The sequence below is a fragment of the Cyprinodon tularosa genome, unplaced genomic scaffold (assembly GCF_016077235.1).
Source record: "Cyprinodon tularosa strain WSP-4 unplaced genomic scaffold, ASM1607723v1 ctg178, whole genome shotgun sequence".
Classification (NCBI taxonomy): Eukaryota; Metazoa; Chordata; class Actinopteri; order Cyprinodontiformes; family Cyprinodontidae; genus Cyprinodon; species Cyprinodon tularosa.
The window spans coordinates 1,065,303-1,080,729 of NW_024038597.1; the positions used below are offsets into that span (position 1 = coordinate 1,065,303).

Sequence of the window (15,427 nt, forward strand, 5' to 3'; positions counted from 1 at the left end):
TAATAATAATAGTGAAACTCTTGAACATCTGTTTTACCTGTGTCCTCCGACACATCGCTTCTGGAAAGAGATGAAAGATTGGATTTCTTTGAAAATGAATGATGTCCCCATTTGCCCTAAATGATGTCATTTTTTTTATATGGGCCCTCTTCCTCAGCCTGTTTCTGATACTATTAATATCTTCCTGCTGTTTGGTAAATATCATATCCACTGTGCTAGATTGAGAAATACTAAACCTTCCTTTCATAGGTTCATTAATGACTTTAAAACCTAAAAAAAAAACAAATATGCCAAAAAATTGAGTCTTGAATTCTCCCAACATCTGCTATTCTAATTGAATCTACCTTTGTTTGTTTTTTCATATTTCTATGGCTCTTTCTATAATTGATTAAATGTTTGTTGATATAAATCTCCTGCTTTTTGTTTTACTTTGTTTTTTCTATTGTTCTGTTCATGTATTTTTAATGTCAATGGATTAATAATAATAAAAAAAGAGCTCAGCGGAATAGTTGTCAGTGTGAGAGCTCTTCGCTATAGAGGATCTTTGATGCCGGCCGGCCGCCATGGCGCCTCACCTGCTCCTCTGAGGCCATCATGGCTCCGAGGAGCTCCTGTTAACCTGAACGGAGGCAGAAAGCAGGAAGTGATCAGAGGAGACCAGCAGCTGGACGCTGAGCTCCCTCACTCTGACCTGACATTAGCCCAACACATGCTAACGGCTAATGCTAACCATTAGCATTAGCAGAGGGGGATTCTCTGATGACGTCACTGCCGTACCTGACCACCACGTCCGCCGCGAGACCGGCTTTAGTCGCGGTGAAGTTGGAAAGAAGCTGCATGGAGGCGGAAATACGATCATTTTAAAGATATAAGGAGAAATAATTCATAGCAGCGAGTTTCTTTAAACACATTTAAGTTTCTGAAAATAAATAAAAGCTGCTGTATTTAGTTTATTGTAAATAATTCGTTTTTTTCTCCCACGTAGCCTCAGATGGTCACCATGGCGACCATTCTCCCTGTCATCTGCTCTCTGCTCTTCGCTGCCCTGGATGGCGTCATCAGCACTGTCCTGTACACCATGGGGACCCAACCGTCCACCTTCACACGAGATGTTCTGGACTTTAACATCCTGAGCTCAGTCCTGGACCTGTGGGGGACGGTGCTGCTCCGAGGGGCCCTCCTCCTGGGCGCCTCCATGGGGGTCTCATGGAACAAGGAGGACGGCCCTCAGAGGGTCGCCCGGGTCGCCACCGTCGTTCTGCTCCTCTGCATGGTTGTCATCACCTACGCCTTAGCCAAGCTGCTGATGCTGAGCGAGCTGGAGGGGCCCCTGAGCCAGCGGCAGTGGCCCCTGAGCCTGATCGCTTGGACCTGCGCCTCTTCACTGGCTGTGGTGATGCTTTGGAAGCAGCTTGGGAGGATCTGCAGCTCTGAGAGCCGCCGGGCCGTCAGCAACAGCCTCGGTGGAGGAGGACGGGTCTCTGAGGACACAGAGAAGCTGGTGGAGGCAGCTGATGAAGAGGAGGAGGAGGCAGGAGGCAAGAAGGAGGAGGCAGGAGGCAGGAAGGAGGCGAGCAGCTCTAGGGCCACACTGGGACGGCTGCTCAGCTATTGCAGGAAGGATTCAGGGCTCCTTTCTGTAGCCGTCCTCTTCCTGCTCATCTCTGCAGTGTGTGAGTATGGGTCAGGGGAAAGCGCACCTCCTCCTCCTCCTCCTACAGGGATCCAGGAGGCCAAGGTCCAGGAGGCGTCGCCGTAAAAACACCACAGAGGCTTTGTTCTTATCTGTTAGGCAGGGTTAAGACTGTAAAGGATGTTACTCATTTACTGGCCTCTTAAAGTTCTTTTAGTTTGTAACGTAATTAAAAGTCATTCTATTGAATTAGCTTTGAACCAAAACTACGTGTCTGAAAAACTCAACTTTAGTTCTTATGAGCAAAGAAAAGCGTCCCGGTTAGAGTCCTACCTGAGCTCAACAGATGCTGGATGTTTATGTTTGTGATGGTAGGATTTTTTCTGGCCTGTAGGGGACACTCAGATGGGGGCCCTCACCATCCCGCTCCGTCAGCGTAAACACCCATCATCTTCCAGCCTGTTTTAAAGTCGTAGGGAAATCATATTTAAATGTCAGATCATTCTGGCTTAAACTTGTATATAAAGGTTCTACATGTATGTGTTTTGTTCTCGTTATCTTCTGCAGGCCAGTTAGTTCTACGTCAGCCTGAACACCGAAATTCGGCCAATCATATATCAACGGTCATCTGTAAATCAAATATTTTCAATCATAGCATCTTGATTCATGTGTCGCAGCTAATATACACAACGGTTGAAATCAGAATCCTTTCCTTTCCCATTGAGTTGCGTCCCAGTGTTCACGGGGATGGACGTCTGTGTCTTCAGCAGGCGTAGAGCTAACAGAACTGGCAGCGTTGCGAGGCAAGGGCTCAAACATGTACGGCTGGAAGCCTTCTACACCAAACCAAGCTTCTGCCGCCCTGGCGTCCTCTTCCACAACATCTTCGTCCCCGCTTTCCTCCTCTAAATAAAAAATGGATGACGGAGGAGACTCATCCACGACCTCCGACACTAAACTCTCCTCCTCTTGCATGTTTCCTCTGTCCATAGCGTTCCTTGACAGCGTCGTTTCTAAGTCACCAATTTAGTGCTACTTGATCCCAATGGAATTTCCCATTGGGAACCTACTAGCACTAAGTCGCTAACTGGTTAGCAACATGCTGTCGACAAACCGGCCACAATAAAACTTGCTTGATAATCTTCCGCCACAACAATCCCGCCCCCTTTATAAACGACCAATCACATTCACTTTATTCACTCGTGTAAAGTCGGGCACCACTCGGGAGAATTCAGAAATGCAACGGTTGGAACAGCCGCTTCCCGACGACTTTAAATCAGCTTTTTGTTTACCTGGAAACCTAAAGTCACAGAAAGCAATTAGAACTGCAGATTAGCTCAACCTCTTAAGCCGGGTGGGCCCGGTACAGGGCCCAACTGACACCTGCTCATGTTTATCTATTTATAGAAATGGCCAAAACACAGTCACATGGTGTTTCATCCACACGCCTTTCAAATGGGGCTTTAACATTTCTAAAAGATGTTTCAAAATTATTTATTTTATAGCTGCGTAAACAAATAAAATGAGATGTAAAATTCAACCTGACATGTGTAACTCTGCAGTAATGCAACAGCAGCTATTCATTGTTAGCCCCGCCCCCTAATGGCCGCCATCATTGGAAACTAGAGGCTCAGACCTTTCCTAGGAGGGGTCAGAGGTCATTATGCAACAATTTCAGGTGATGCGTTACATGAGCTGCTCTGTTATTCTTATTTTCTATTCAGTTTGGTGATATTATTGGTAAATTTGAATGAACCAACGACTAAATCTTAGGAGCAAAGGCTTTGCCTCATGCAGAAGGTCTCCAATAATGGAAATCAGCATATTAGTCTGGACAGATTCCCTTTTCTAAGTGGAAAAATGAATTTTTTGTGCCAAAATCCCATTTCCTCACAGCACACTGCCCACTAAAACCTTTGTGGAACAAACATGCTTCAACTGATTCAGTCCAAACTTACTTGAGTTATCAAGATGTGGATCTATAAAGTCTATTTTGGAAAGAAATTTGGGGAGTCTAAATATTTTTCATTTTTTCTTTGTTTAATCACATATCAATCATAGAATAGTGGTTGCACCTTATTGCCTTTCTGTCACACAAATACAAAGAATTGTATTTGCAGTTAATAGTTTGGGAGCTGAACTTGCTTTGACCGTCAGGGCTTAAGGGGTTAAAAAAGAACGGTACACTTTAAAAAGATCCTCACCTCCAGGTATTTTAATATTGTGCTGCCAGTTACACAGATTTCACAGAAGATAAAATATATCAATATTAGTCTCTAAACTTCTCGACCTTCCAATAATAATTCTATTATTGTCCTTATCTGCATGTTTACTTAGAAAGTAGAAAAGATTAATGCAAATAATCCGCTAACAGACCAAACCTGTTGTGGTTTCTCCAGGTGAGGCCTTCATTCCTTTCTACTACGGGAAGGCTATAGACGGCATCGTGGTCCACCAGAGCATGGAGTACTTTGCCAAACCCGTGGTTGCAGTGGCGTTGCTGGCTTTGGTCAGGTGGGTGTCTGAAGGTCTACGCCTAATTAATCGCTTTTAGTGGAGTGAGTGACGAGTTAATAAAGGTTATACTCGCATGAAAAACTAGTTGATAAAATGTGCAATAAATGTAAAATAAATAACCCCAATAAATGACGATGTTTTCAGGGTTTTCTCAAGTATCATTTCTTTCATGGGTAAATCTTAGTGTTTGTCTAATGTTTAAGAACTGCTAAGAAGCCGTTTCTCTTTTTTTGTTCTCTCTTTGGAGATGCAGCTGCATCTCTGCAGTCCACTGAAGTGCACTCCAGTCGCTGCAGATCGCTGCAGATCGCTGCAGTTCGCTGCAGTTTGCTGCAGTTTACTGCAGTTTGCTGCAGTTCGCTGCAGTTCACTGCAGTTTGCCGTAGATCGCTACAGATTGTTGCAGTTCGCTGTAGTTCGCTGCAGTTTGCTGCAGTTCACTGCAGTTTGCTGCAGATCGCTGCAGTTCACTGAAGTTCACTGCAGTTTGCCGCAGATCGCTACAGATTGTTGCAGTTCGCTGTAGTTCACTGCAGTTTGCTGCAGATCGTTGCAGTTCGCTGCAGATCGCTGCAGTTCACTTAAGTTTCCTCGCAGTCACTGCAGATTGCCGCAGATCGCTGCAGTTCACTGCAGTTTGCTGCAGTTCGCTGCAGATCGCTGCAGTTTGCTGCAGGTTGCTGCAGTTAGCTGAAGTTCACTGCAGTCACTGCAGAATGCCGCAGATCGCTGTAGTTCGCTGCAGTTCACTGCAGTTTGCTGCAGATCGCTGCAGATCGCTGCAGTTTGCTGCAGTTCGCTGCAGTTTGCTGCAGTTTGCTGCAGTTCGTTGCAGATCGCTGAAGTTCACTGCAGTTTGCTGCAGTTCGCTGCAGTTTGCTGCAGTTTGCTGCAGATCGCTGCAGATCGCTGCAGTTTGCTGCAGTTCGCTGCAGTTCGCTGCAGTTTGCTGCAGTTCGTTGCAGATCGCTGAAGTTCACTGCAGTTTGCTGCAGTTTGCTGCAGTTTGCTGCAGTTTGCTGCAGTTTGCTGCAGTTTGCTGCAGTTCGCTGCAGATTGCTGCAGTTCGCTGCAGTTCGCTGCAGTTCGCTGCAGTTTGCTGCAGTTCGTTGCAGTTCGCTGCAGATCGCTGCAGTTCGCTGCAGATCGCTGAAGTACACTGCAGTTTGCTGCAGTTCGCTGCAGATCGCTGCAGTTTGCTGCAGTTCGCTGCAGTTTGCTGCAGTTCGCTGAAGTACACTGCAGTTTGCTGCAGTTCGCTGCAGATCGCTGCAGTTTGCTGCAGTTCGCTGCAGATTGCTGCAGTTCGCTGCAGATTGCTGCAGTTCGCTGCAGTTTGCTGCAGTTTGCTGCAGTTCGATGCAGATCGCTGCAGTTCACTGCAGTTCGCTGCAGTTCGCTGCAGTTTAGTTCGCTGCAGTTCGCTGCAGTTTAGTTCGCTGCAGTTCGCTGCAGATCGCTGCAGTTTGTTGCAGATCGCTGCAGTTCACTGAAGTTCACTGCAGTCACTGCAGATTGCCGCAGATCGCTACAGATTGTTGCAGTTCGCTGTAGATCGCTGCAGTGAACTTCAGTGAACTGCAGTCACTGCAGATTGCCGCAGATCGCTGCAGTTTGCTGCAGTTCGCTGCAGTTTGCTGGAGATCACTGCAGTTTGCTGCAGATCACTGAAGTTTGCTGGAGATCACTGCAGTTTGCTGCAGTTCACTGAAGTTCACTGCAGTCACTGCAGATTGCCGCAGATCGCTACAGATTGTTGCAGTTCGCTGCAGATCGGTGCAGTTTGCTGCAGATCGTTGCAGTTCGCTGCAGTTTGCTACAGATCGCTGCAGTCTGCTGCAGTTCGCTGCAGTTTGCTGCAGATCACTGAAGTTCACTGAAGTTCACTGCAGATTGCCGCAGATCGCTACAGATTGTTGCAGTTCGCTGCAGTTTGCTGCAGTTTGCTGCAGATTGCTGCAGTTCGCTGCAGTTTGCTGCAGGTCGCTGCAGTTTGCTGCAGTTTGCTCCAGATTGCTGCAGTTCACTGAAGTTCATTGCAGTCACTGCAGATTGCCGCAGATCGCTGCAGTTCGCTGCAGATCGCTGCAGTTCACTGCAGTTTGCTGCAGTTTGCTGCAGATCGCTGCAGTTCACTGCAGTTTGCTGCAGATCGCTGCAGTTCGCTGCAGATCGCTGCAGTTCGCTGCAGTTTGCTGCAGATTGCTGCAGTTCGCTGCAGTTTGCTGCAGGTCGCTGCAGTTCACTGCAGTCACTGCAGATTGCCGCAGATCGCTGCAGATTGTTGCAGTTTGCTGTAGTTCACTGCAGATCGTTGCAGTTCGCTGCAGTTCACTGCAGTTTGCTGCAGTTCGCTGCAGTTTGCTGCAGATTGCTGCAGTCCACTGCAGTTCACTGCAATCCGCCGCAGATCGCTGCAGATTAATGTAGTTGTCCCGCAGTTCACTGCAGATTGCCGCAGATCGCTACAGATCGCTGCAGTTTCCCACAGATCGCTGCAGGCAGCAGCACCTCTTTCACTCTCCTTTTCCTCCTCAGTTCGTTTGCCATGGGCGTGCGAGGAGGAGTCTTCACCCTGACATTTGCCAGATTAAACCTCCGGCTCAGGAGCCGCCTCTTCCGAACCCTGATGACGCAGGAAATTGCCTTTTTTGATGAAAACCACACCGGTAACGAGGAAGCGCTCCGTTGATTCTGTGGATCCTGTCTGCTCTGTCCCTGACGCTGTTCCCCGTGTGCCCACAGGGGACATCCTGTCACGCCTGTCAGCAGACACCACCCAGGTGAGCGACCTCATCTCCCAGAACGTCAACGTCTTTCTGAGGAGCGCCATCAAGGGCACCGGCTTCGTCATCTTCATGTTCAGGATGTCCTGGAAGCTCACACTGGTCACCATGATGGCCTTCCCTTTCATCGGCCTCGTCTCTATGCTTTATGGTGAATATTACAAGGTAGAGTAGCCCGGCTCGCCTCGGTGGCCTGATTGATCTCAAGTCCATCAGTCTGAGTTATGAGGCGGGTTACGAGGCGATGACTGAAACCGCTTCCTTACAGAAACTGACCAAAGAGGTGCAAACGGTCCTGGCAGAGGCTAATAAGGTAGCAGAGGAGACCATCTCAGCCATGAGGACGGTGCGCAGCTTCGCCAATGAGGGCGGGGAGGCCGACTCCTACTACGCCAAGCTGCTGCTCATGTTCCAGCTCAACAAAAAGCAGGCCCTGGCCTACGCCTGCTACATGTGGTCCAGCTGCGTACGTTCCTGCAGCTCTCTGCGCTCCCGTCGGTCGTGAAGCGCATCACTGAGCTTTATCGTTGTTCCCCAGATATCAGAGCTGGCTCTGGAGGTCGCTGTCCTCTACTATGGAGGCCACCTGGTGCTCACCAGTCAGCTGAGCAGCGGCGGCTTGATCTCCTTTTTCATTTACATGCTGGAGCTGGGCGAATGTTTTGAGGTATTTCCTGTTATTTCTTAGCGTTTTGATTGATGACGAGCTGCAGGCTGCAGTGAATCTCTCTCCCGTCTCCCTTTCAGAGCATCGCCTCGGTTTACACCGGCCTCATGCAGGGGGTGGGAGCTGCAGAGAAGGTGTTTGAGTATCTGGACAGGAAGCCTGAACATCCAGCTGAGGGCACAGAGGCTCCAGACACCTGCGCTGGTCTGGTGGAGTTCAAAGACATCACCTTTGCTTATCCGACGCGTCCAGAGATCGACGTCCTAAAGGTTAGTCGCCTGAGAAGTTGTCCTAACTGTTGCTCCTGACTGTTGCTGTTTCTCCTCCAGTCCGCTACATGCTAACTCTGGCTGCGCAGGACTCTGACATAATCCTAATTTTTAAGTCACCTGTCTAAAAGTCTCTGGAAGCATCGCTCTAACCATTAATATCTACGTGGCAAAGAAACGATTCAAACCAAACTTTTATCTCCTGGAGAAAGAAAAGTTCTGCTATAGGAGAGAGCAGGGGGTACGGCAAGCCAGCACACATTTAATCAGTGCTCTTGAGTTACTGTTCTAGATATCTATATCTATCTGTAATTAAATTTTGTATGACTACCTGTTTGGACTAGGTAGAACTATGTTGCATAGATCAGTAATGACTATCCAGTGCAGCGATTAAATGTTAAACAGCTTGCCATAGTGTGGTTAAAGTTCACCAGCAGAGCGCTATGATGGGGAGGCTGCAGTCACTCAGTGGCAGGCGGGAGTTTCCCATGATTACCCATAATGCATCAGTACTTTTCCTGATCTATAACAGTCAAGCCTTCGGCGGGACATTTTAGTGATGTCATTTGTTCTGTCTTAAAAGAAGTGGGTTTATTTTTAACACTTTTTAACACTTTTTAACAATCGGACTTTACCTACATAACGATATCGGATTTGGAATGAAGGGGGTTGAATAAAGTTTCAATCCACATTCTTTAGATTTATTTTTTTCATAAAGATTTTGCTCTCTCACTAGTTAAGGTGATAAAATCAGTAGGGCTGGAACAATTAATTGGATTAATCAATTATTTAAATAATCATTGACTAATTTAGTAATTGATTAGAGACTCTAAAACAGAAGTCACCAACCCAAACTGCTCAAAGAGCCATGTTGGACCAAAAAAAAATCTGTCTTTAGTCGCAGAAATATAAAAGTCTTAAATATGCCTTTTATGGCAACACGGGCTCTAAGTGTATTATCCCACTATAGAAAATGACTATATGGGCTTAAATATATAATATGCATTCATGATTAAATGTTTATCATGGAGGAAATGTCACATAGCAGCATGAGGTGATGGAGGAGCAGTGAACGCTCCACCATGCACTGCTTCACCGTCCTTCACCGCACGGTTTAGGTTTTGTTGCATTGATTAAATTATAGAAACGTGATAAAGGAATCTTTCTATGGTGGACGTGTTTCAGTTGGGAGGAGTTGATTGAGTCATGAGGAACCGAGCAGGAACTGACGTCCATCAGAGCAGAGCTCTCTAACCCCGAAATCCCACATCCTCCGTCACCAGCGTTCCTTGGTGTGAGTTTTATTTTTGGGGGAAAAAAAGAAAGTTCCCATCTCTGCATCAGAGCACTACCTGTTGGATCTATGAACGGTTTTCTATGCTTCAACCAAACTAGCAGCAGTAGTGGAGCTTGGAGATGTAATCAATTTCTTAAATCTATCTTTGCTCTCCTCTAATTTATCCAGAAGTTCTGCAACCAAACTTTTTCTCTCACTGCCAGCTTGGTGGTCGGCTGCACATTTAGCAGCTTTCCCTGGAAATGCCTTTCCAAATTTTTATTTTTATTTTTTGACAACCTCTCATTACAAAGCAATATAATGCTTTGTAATTTGATCTGCAGGCAATCCTCCTGCATTGATAATGAAAGCAAACGATTCGCTCCTGTTTTCTTTTATCCTCTTTTCTCATCAGCTATCTTCATGGCTTGAGACACACCCACCGCCTTGTTAACCTGCCTGGCGCCGCGCCGAAACCTGCTACAGGCTATGGCCACTGATCTCTATGGCTATTCTTTCGTTGAAAGAAATGTTTACATGTATTATTTAAACTTATTTATTCTAAAAATGTTTACAGCATTGGAGACAATAATGAATGTCTGTTTGACCTCCTGCACGTACGGAAGAGGATTAGGGCCACTGAAAAAAAAAAAAAGTTAACAGATTTTTTTTATTTTATTTCAGTATAGTATGGGAAAAAAGTCAGAATTCTGACTTTAATCTCAGAATTCTGACTTTAATCTCAGAATTCTGACTTTTTTTATTGTCAGAATTCAGTCAGAATTCTGAGAAAAAAGTCAGCATTCTGAGATTAAAGTCAGAATTCTGAGATTAAAGTCAGAATTCTGAGAAAAAAAGTCAGAATTCTGAGATTAAAGTCAGAATTCTGAGAAAAAAAGTCAGAATTCTGATATTAAAGTCAGAATTCTGAGAAAAAAGTCAGAATTCTGATATTAAAGTCAGAATTCTGAGAAAAAAGTCAGATTTCTGAGATTAAAGTCAGAATTCTGAGAAAAAAGTCAGAATTCTGAGAAAAAAGTCAGAATTCTGAGAAAAAGTCAGAATTCTGAGAAAAAGGTCAGCATTCTGAGATTAAAGTCAGAATTCTGACTTCAATCTCAGAATTCTGAGAAAAAAAGTCAGAATTCTGATATTAAAGTCAGAATTCTGAGAAAAAAGTCAGAATTCTGATATTAAAGTCAGAATTCTGAGAAAAAAGTCAGATTTCTGAGATTAAAGTCAGAATTCTGAGAAAAAAGTCAGAATTCTGAGAAAAAAGTCAGAATTCTGAGAAAAAAAGTCAGAATTCTGAGAAAAAGGTCAGCATTCTGAGATTAAAGTCAGAATTCTGACTTCAATCTCAGAATTCTGAGAAAAAAAGTCAGAATTCTGATATTAAAGTCAGAATTCTGAGAAAAAAGTCAGAATTCTGAGATTAAAGTCAGAATTCTGACTTTAATCTCAGAATTCTGAGAAAAAAAGTCAGAATTCTGAGAAAAAAGTCAGAATTCTGACTTTTTTCCCATGTTAAACTGAAATAAAATTTAAAAATCAGTTAACTTTTTTTTTTTTTCCAGTGGCCCTAATCCTCTTCCATATACACATCATATTAAAATAAAAAAAATAAAAAAAATATAAATTTTCATAAATTTTTTGAAAAAGCTCTAGGGAGCCGCAAAGGGGGCGCTAAACAGCCATGGGTTGCCGACCCCTGATCTAAAACATGCCTGTAGCACAACTTAGAGCAGTAATTATACCAAGATGATAAAAAATATGTAAACATTTTGCATTTAAGATAAAAAAAATCTTTTTCATGTGTCAATCTGCTCTATCCAGAACGCCTCAAGTGAAAAGGTTTAGTTTCCTTAAATATTCTTTAAGGAACCTTTGGCTATCTGACTATTAATCAAAATAAATAATAATTGAATTAATCGATTAATAGATTAAGATTCAAATCAATCGATTAACAAATTAATCATTGGTTGCAGCCCTACCTTTAGTGTGATTAAAGAAACAAACATCTCTATAAAGTGGAAGAAAAACTGGGTTTGGGTTTCCGATTTGCAAAATAATCATTAGTTTCAGCCTAAAACATCAGTGAAATATTTTTTCCAGGCTTATAGAATAAGGGATGTTTGAAGGAAGATGTGGACGGTTCAATAAGACTGAAGTTATTCAGAGTTAAACCCTCTGCTGTGTCTGTTGTTTTTAATAGTTTGATTTATTTGTCACTTGGAGAAGTCGGATTCTGGATGCGTTCCTTTGTTGCAGGACGTGTCCTTCACTCTGCGGCCGCGGCAGGTGACCGCCTTGGTGGGGCCGTCCGGCAGCGGGAAAAGCTCCTGCGTGAGTCTGCTGGAAAATTTCTACCTTCCTCAACAAGGCCAGGTGCTGCTGGATGGAAAGCCTGTTCATGAGTTTCAGCACCAGTATCTGCACTCCAAGGTGAGCCGCCATGGTTTAAACCTAAATGAAGGTTTCAGAAATATGGGGCCCTAGGCAAAGACAGGCAGGGGCCCCTCTGAATGGAGAAGACATAAAACAGCCCCATTCTACAGATGTAGAAATGTTAATAGAATAGACATCCATTCTCTGTTCTAGGTTGTGTCCCTCTCTTCTTGTCCCTTTTCTTCTTGTTTTCCTCTCTATGTTTTGTACTCAGCTGACTTTTCATGCTGTCTCTAAAGGAATGAAAGATTTTTTCCAAGCACTAAGCTCACTTAGCTGATTGCTCCTTCCTGTGTTTCCAAAAAGGCCAAAGTAAATAACCCAGTCCTTCTTTTCACTGTAGACAAGCCATGATCTGCTTCTCTGTTCTCCATTTTTCATTTGGATGAAATAATAGCTGCATGAATCATGACAGCAGACAAGATAGAGGAGAGCAGGAGGCGGGGTTACCAATCTACTCGCTCTGGAGAGCAGAGTTCGCTGCTTTTAGATGTTGTCTCCAAAGTCTCCAGTAGCAGAAAAAAGTCGCTAGACTGAGACACACCTAATATTATAATAATATTATATCAAAAACATAATTAATGTGCACAAACTAGGAATAATACATACATTTACTTTTACCCTATGGTAAATCCCTCTCCTGCTAGTTCAACCATCACTGTTGCCATGGTGATGAAGAGTAAAAGGAGCAGGATAGAGATAATCTAATAATTGTACAGGGTTTCCGCAGGTCATTAAAAATAATTAAGTAATAAAATTATTATTTTTTTAATTAAGCCTTAATTGCCATTAAAATTCATTAAATGTAATTATTGTGGCATTTAAAATGCGTTATTTAAAAAAAAATTAAAAAAAAAAATTTCGTCAGATATATTATATCAGATATAACTGCTTCTAGTTGATGGTAAAGGTGTATGTTTGGGAAAAGAAGCTTGAGATCGAGAATAAAATGGAGAATGGGGAAATCTAAATGTATATATACACTTGCCGGCCACTTTATTAGGTACACCTGTCCAACTGCTCGTTAACACTTAATTTCTAAGCAGCCAGTCACATGGCGGCAACTCAGTGCATTTAGGCATGTAGACATGGTCAAGACAATCTCCTGCAGTTCAAAGCGAGCATCAGTATGGGGAAGAAAGGTGATTTGAGTGACTTTGAACGTGGCATGATTGTTGGTGCCAGAAGGGCTGGTCTGAGTATTTCAGAAACTGCTGATCTACTGGGATTTTCCCGCACAACCATCTCTAGGGTTTACAGAGAATGGTCCGAAAAAGAAAAAACATCCAGTGAGCGGCAGTTCTGTGGGCGGAAATGCCTTGTTGATGCCAGAGGTCAGAGGAGAATGGCCAGACTGGTTGGAGCTGATAGAAGGGCAACAGTGACACAAATAACCACCCGTTACAACCAAGGTGGGCAGAAGAGCATCTCTGAACGCACAGTACGTGGAACTTTGAGGCAGATGGGCTACAGCAGCAGAAGACCACACCGGGTGCCACTCCTTTCAGCTAAGAACAGGAAACTGAGGCTACAATTTGCACAAGCTCATCGAAATTGGACGATAGAAGATTGGAAAAATGTTGCCTGGTCTGATGAGTCTCGATTTCTGCTGCGACATTCGGATGGTAGGGTCAGAATTTGGCGTCTACGACATGAAAGCATGGATCCATCCTGCCTTGTATCAACGGTTCAGGCTGGTGGTGGTGGTGTCATGGTGTGGGGAATATTTTCTTGGCCCTCTTTGGGCCCCTTGGTACCAATTGAGCATCGTTGCAACGCCACAGCCTACCTGAGTATTGTTGCTGACCATGTCCATCCCTTTATGACCACAATGTACCCAACTTCTGATGGCTACTTTCAGCAGGATAATGCGCCATGTCATAAAGCTGGAATCATCTCAGACTGGTTTCTTGAACATGACAATGAGTTCACTGTACTCAAATGGCCTCCACAGTCACCAGATCTCAATCCAATAGAGCATCTTTGGGATGTGGTGGAACGGGAGATTCGCATCATGGATGTGCAGCCGACAAATCTGCGGCAACTGTGTGATGCCATCATGTCAATATGGACCAAACTCCCTGAGGAATGCTTCCAGCACCTTGTTGAATCTATGCCACCAAGAATTGAGGCAGTTCTGAAGGCAAAAGGGGGTCCAACCCGTTACTAGCATGGGGTAGGGTTATGTATATATATATATATATGTATGTATATATATATATATATATATATATATATATATATATATATATATATATACATATACATGTGTATGTATTTGGTAAAATGATTTCTAAGAGCATTAAAAAGCATTAAATTAGATTTACTTATTCTTGTATAAACCATGTTGTCCATTTTGAGCTGAAGTTCATTAATGAGCAAAAACAGGAAACAAATAATAGTTTTATTCGTTTTAGAGGCGAAAATGAAAAAAAGACAACAGCTGACTTGATAGTTTCTGTTTCCTGTTTGCTCCTGTGTGTCTGCAGATTGCTCTGGTGGGCCAAGAACCCGTCCTGTTTGCCCGAACCGTCAGGGAGAACATCACCTACGGACTGAGTGACGTCTCCATGGAGGCCGTGGTGCAGGCCGCCACCAAGGCTAACGCTCATGACTTCATCAGCAGCCTCCCCAGAGGCTACGAGATGAGTAAATCGGAGCGAATCGACCCATTTCCTGTGGAACTGTAGCAGAACCCTTCATGTTTCCCTCTGTTTCTCCAGGTGTTGGGGAGAAAGGCATGCAGTTGTCTGGGGGACAAAAACAGAGGGTGGCTATAGCAAGAGCTCTCATCCGCAAACCCCGGGTCCTCATCCTGGACGAGGCTACCAGTGCTCTGGATGCAGAGAGCGAACACATTGTAGGTGAAGCTCCTCTAGATGCAAAACGATGCTGCTTTGAATACTGTGATTCTGAATGCATGTGTGAATAACTGGGGCTGCAGGTCCAGCAGGCTTTGAACAACATCATGCAGGAGCACACGGTGCTGGTGATCGCCCACCGCCTCAGCACAGTGGAAAAGGCAGACAACATCATCGTGATCGACCGGGGCCACGTGGCGGAGCAGGGCTCCCACGCTCAGCTGATGGCCGGCGGCGGCCTCTACTGCAAGCTGGTGCAGAGGCAGGTCCTGGGCATCGAGACCGGGGCGGAGATCCTAAACCCTTCAGAGAGCGTCCGACGCACGTCTGACGGACGGCGCCGGCGGAGGGGGCAAAGCATCAGCAGCAGCGGGAGCGAGTCAGAGTACAACATGCGTTACTAAGACCGCCGCGAAGAGGAAACGTAGTCGCATGAAGGATAACCTAAGCTACTGTCACAGGAAGAGGGAGGAAACAAGCGGCTTCCACTAACATCCTGAGTGGAACGTAACAGAGATGGAATGGAACGCTGCTTTAGAAGCTCGGGGGCGTTAATAAATCAATCAATGGTTAATTACCGGGCTTCTGTAGAAACCTGTTTATATATTGAGCTGCATCCGATCACAGATGCTTGTTTTAAACTGTTTATACTTGAAGGCATCACAAAGCCGCAATGGATGCACTCTAGATATCATCTTTAAAGACAAGAGATAAGCTGCAGTCAGTTCACTGTTTGTGGATGATACCTCAACATGCTGCCTAAGCGCTGTTTTTTTTTTTTTCTCATGCAAATTTTATTGAGTTTTTTGGTTTGTAAAACATACAACAAATATTTTATGCCACACCGACCTTTTCAAGTTTACTCTACCGTTAGCCAGTTGAGAAAGGCAGACCACGTACTATCATACTGATGCAATTTCGCTAGAAGACTGTATGTCACTTTCTCATAAGAAGCCAGTTTAAAAGAAAT

At 44.5% G+C, this 15,427-nt stretch overlaps 1 protein-coding gene across 2 annotated transcripts; it reads left to right on the top strand.

Annotated features, from left to right (window-relative positions):
- Positions 1–548: 548 nt before the first annotated feature.
- On the top strand, positions 549–15,427 carry abcb9 (ATP-binding cassette, sub-family B (MDR/TAP), member 9). Of its 2 annotated transcripts, none has more exons than XM_038281979.1 (12): positions 549–891; positions 968–1,673; positions 4,033–4,147; positions 6,689–6,819; positions 6,896–7,101; positions 7,205–7,402; positions 7,475–7,603; positions 7,684–7,872; positions 11,420–11,593; positions 14,086–14,245; positions 14,320–14,456; positions 14,541–15,427. In XM_038281979.1, the coding sequence occupies exons 2-12, from the start codon at positions 992–994 to the stop codon at positions 14,859–14,861; spliced, it is 2,442 nt and encodes an 813-aa protein (XP_038137907.1). In that variant the 5' UTR covers positions 549–891; positions 968–991; the 3' UTR covers positions 14,862–15,427. The 2 variants fall into 2 exon arrangements, with proteins under 2 accessions (XP_038137907.1, XP_038137906.1); XM_038281978.1 differs by having other exon boundaries at positions 986–1,673.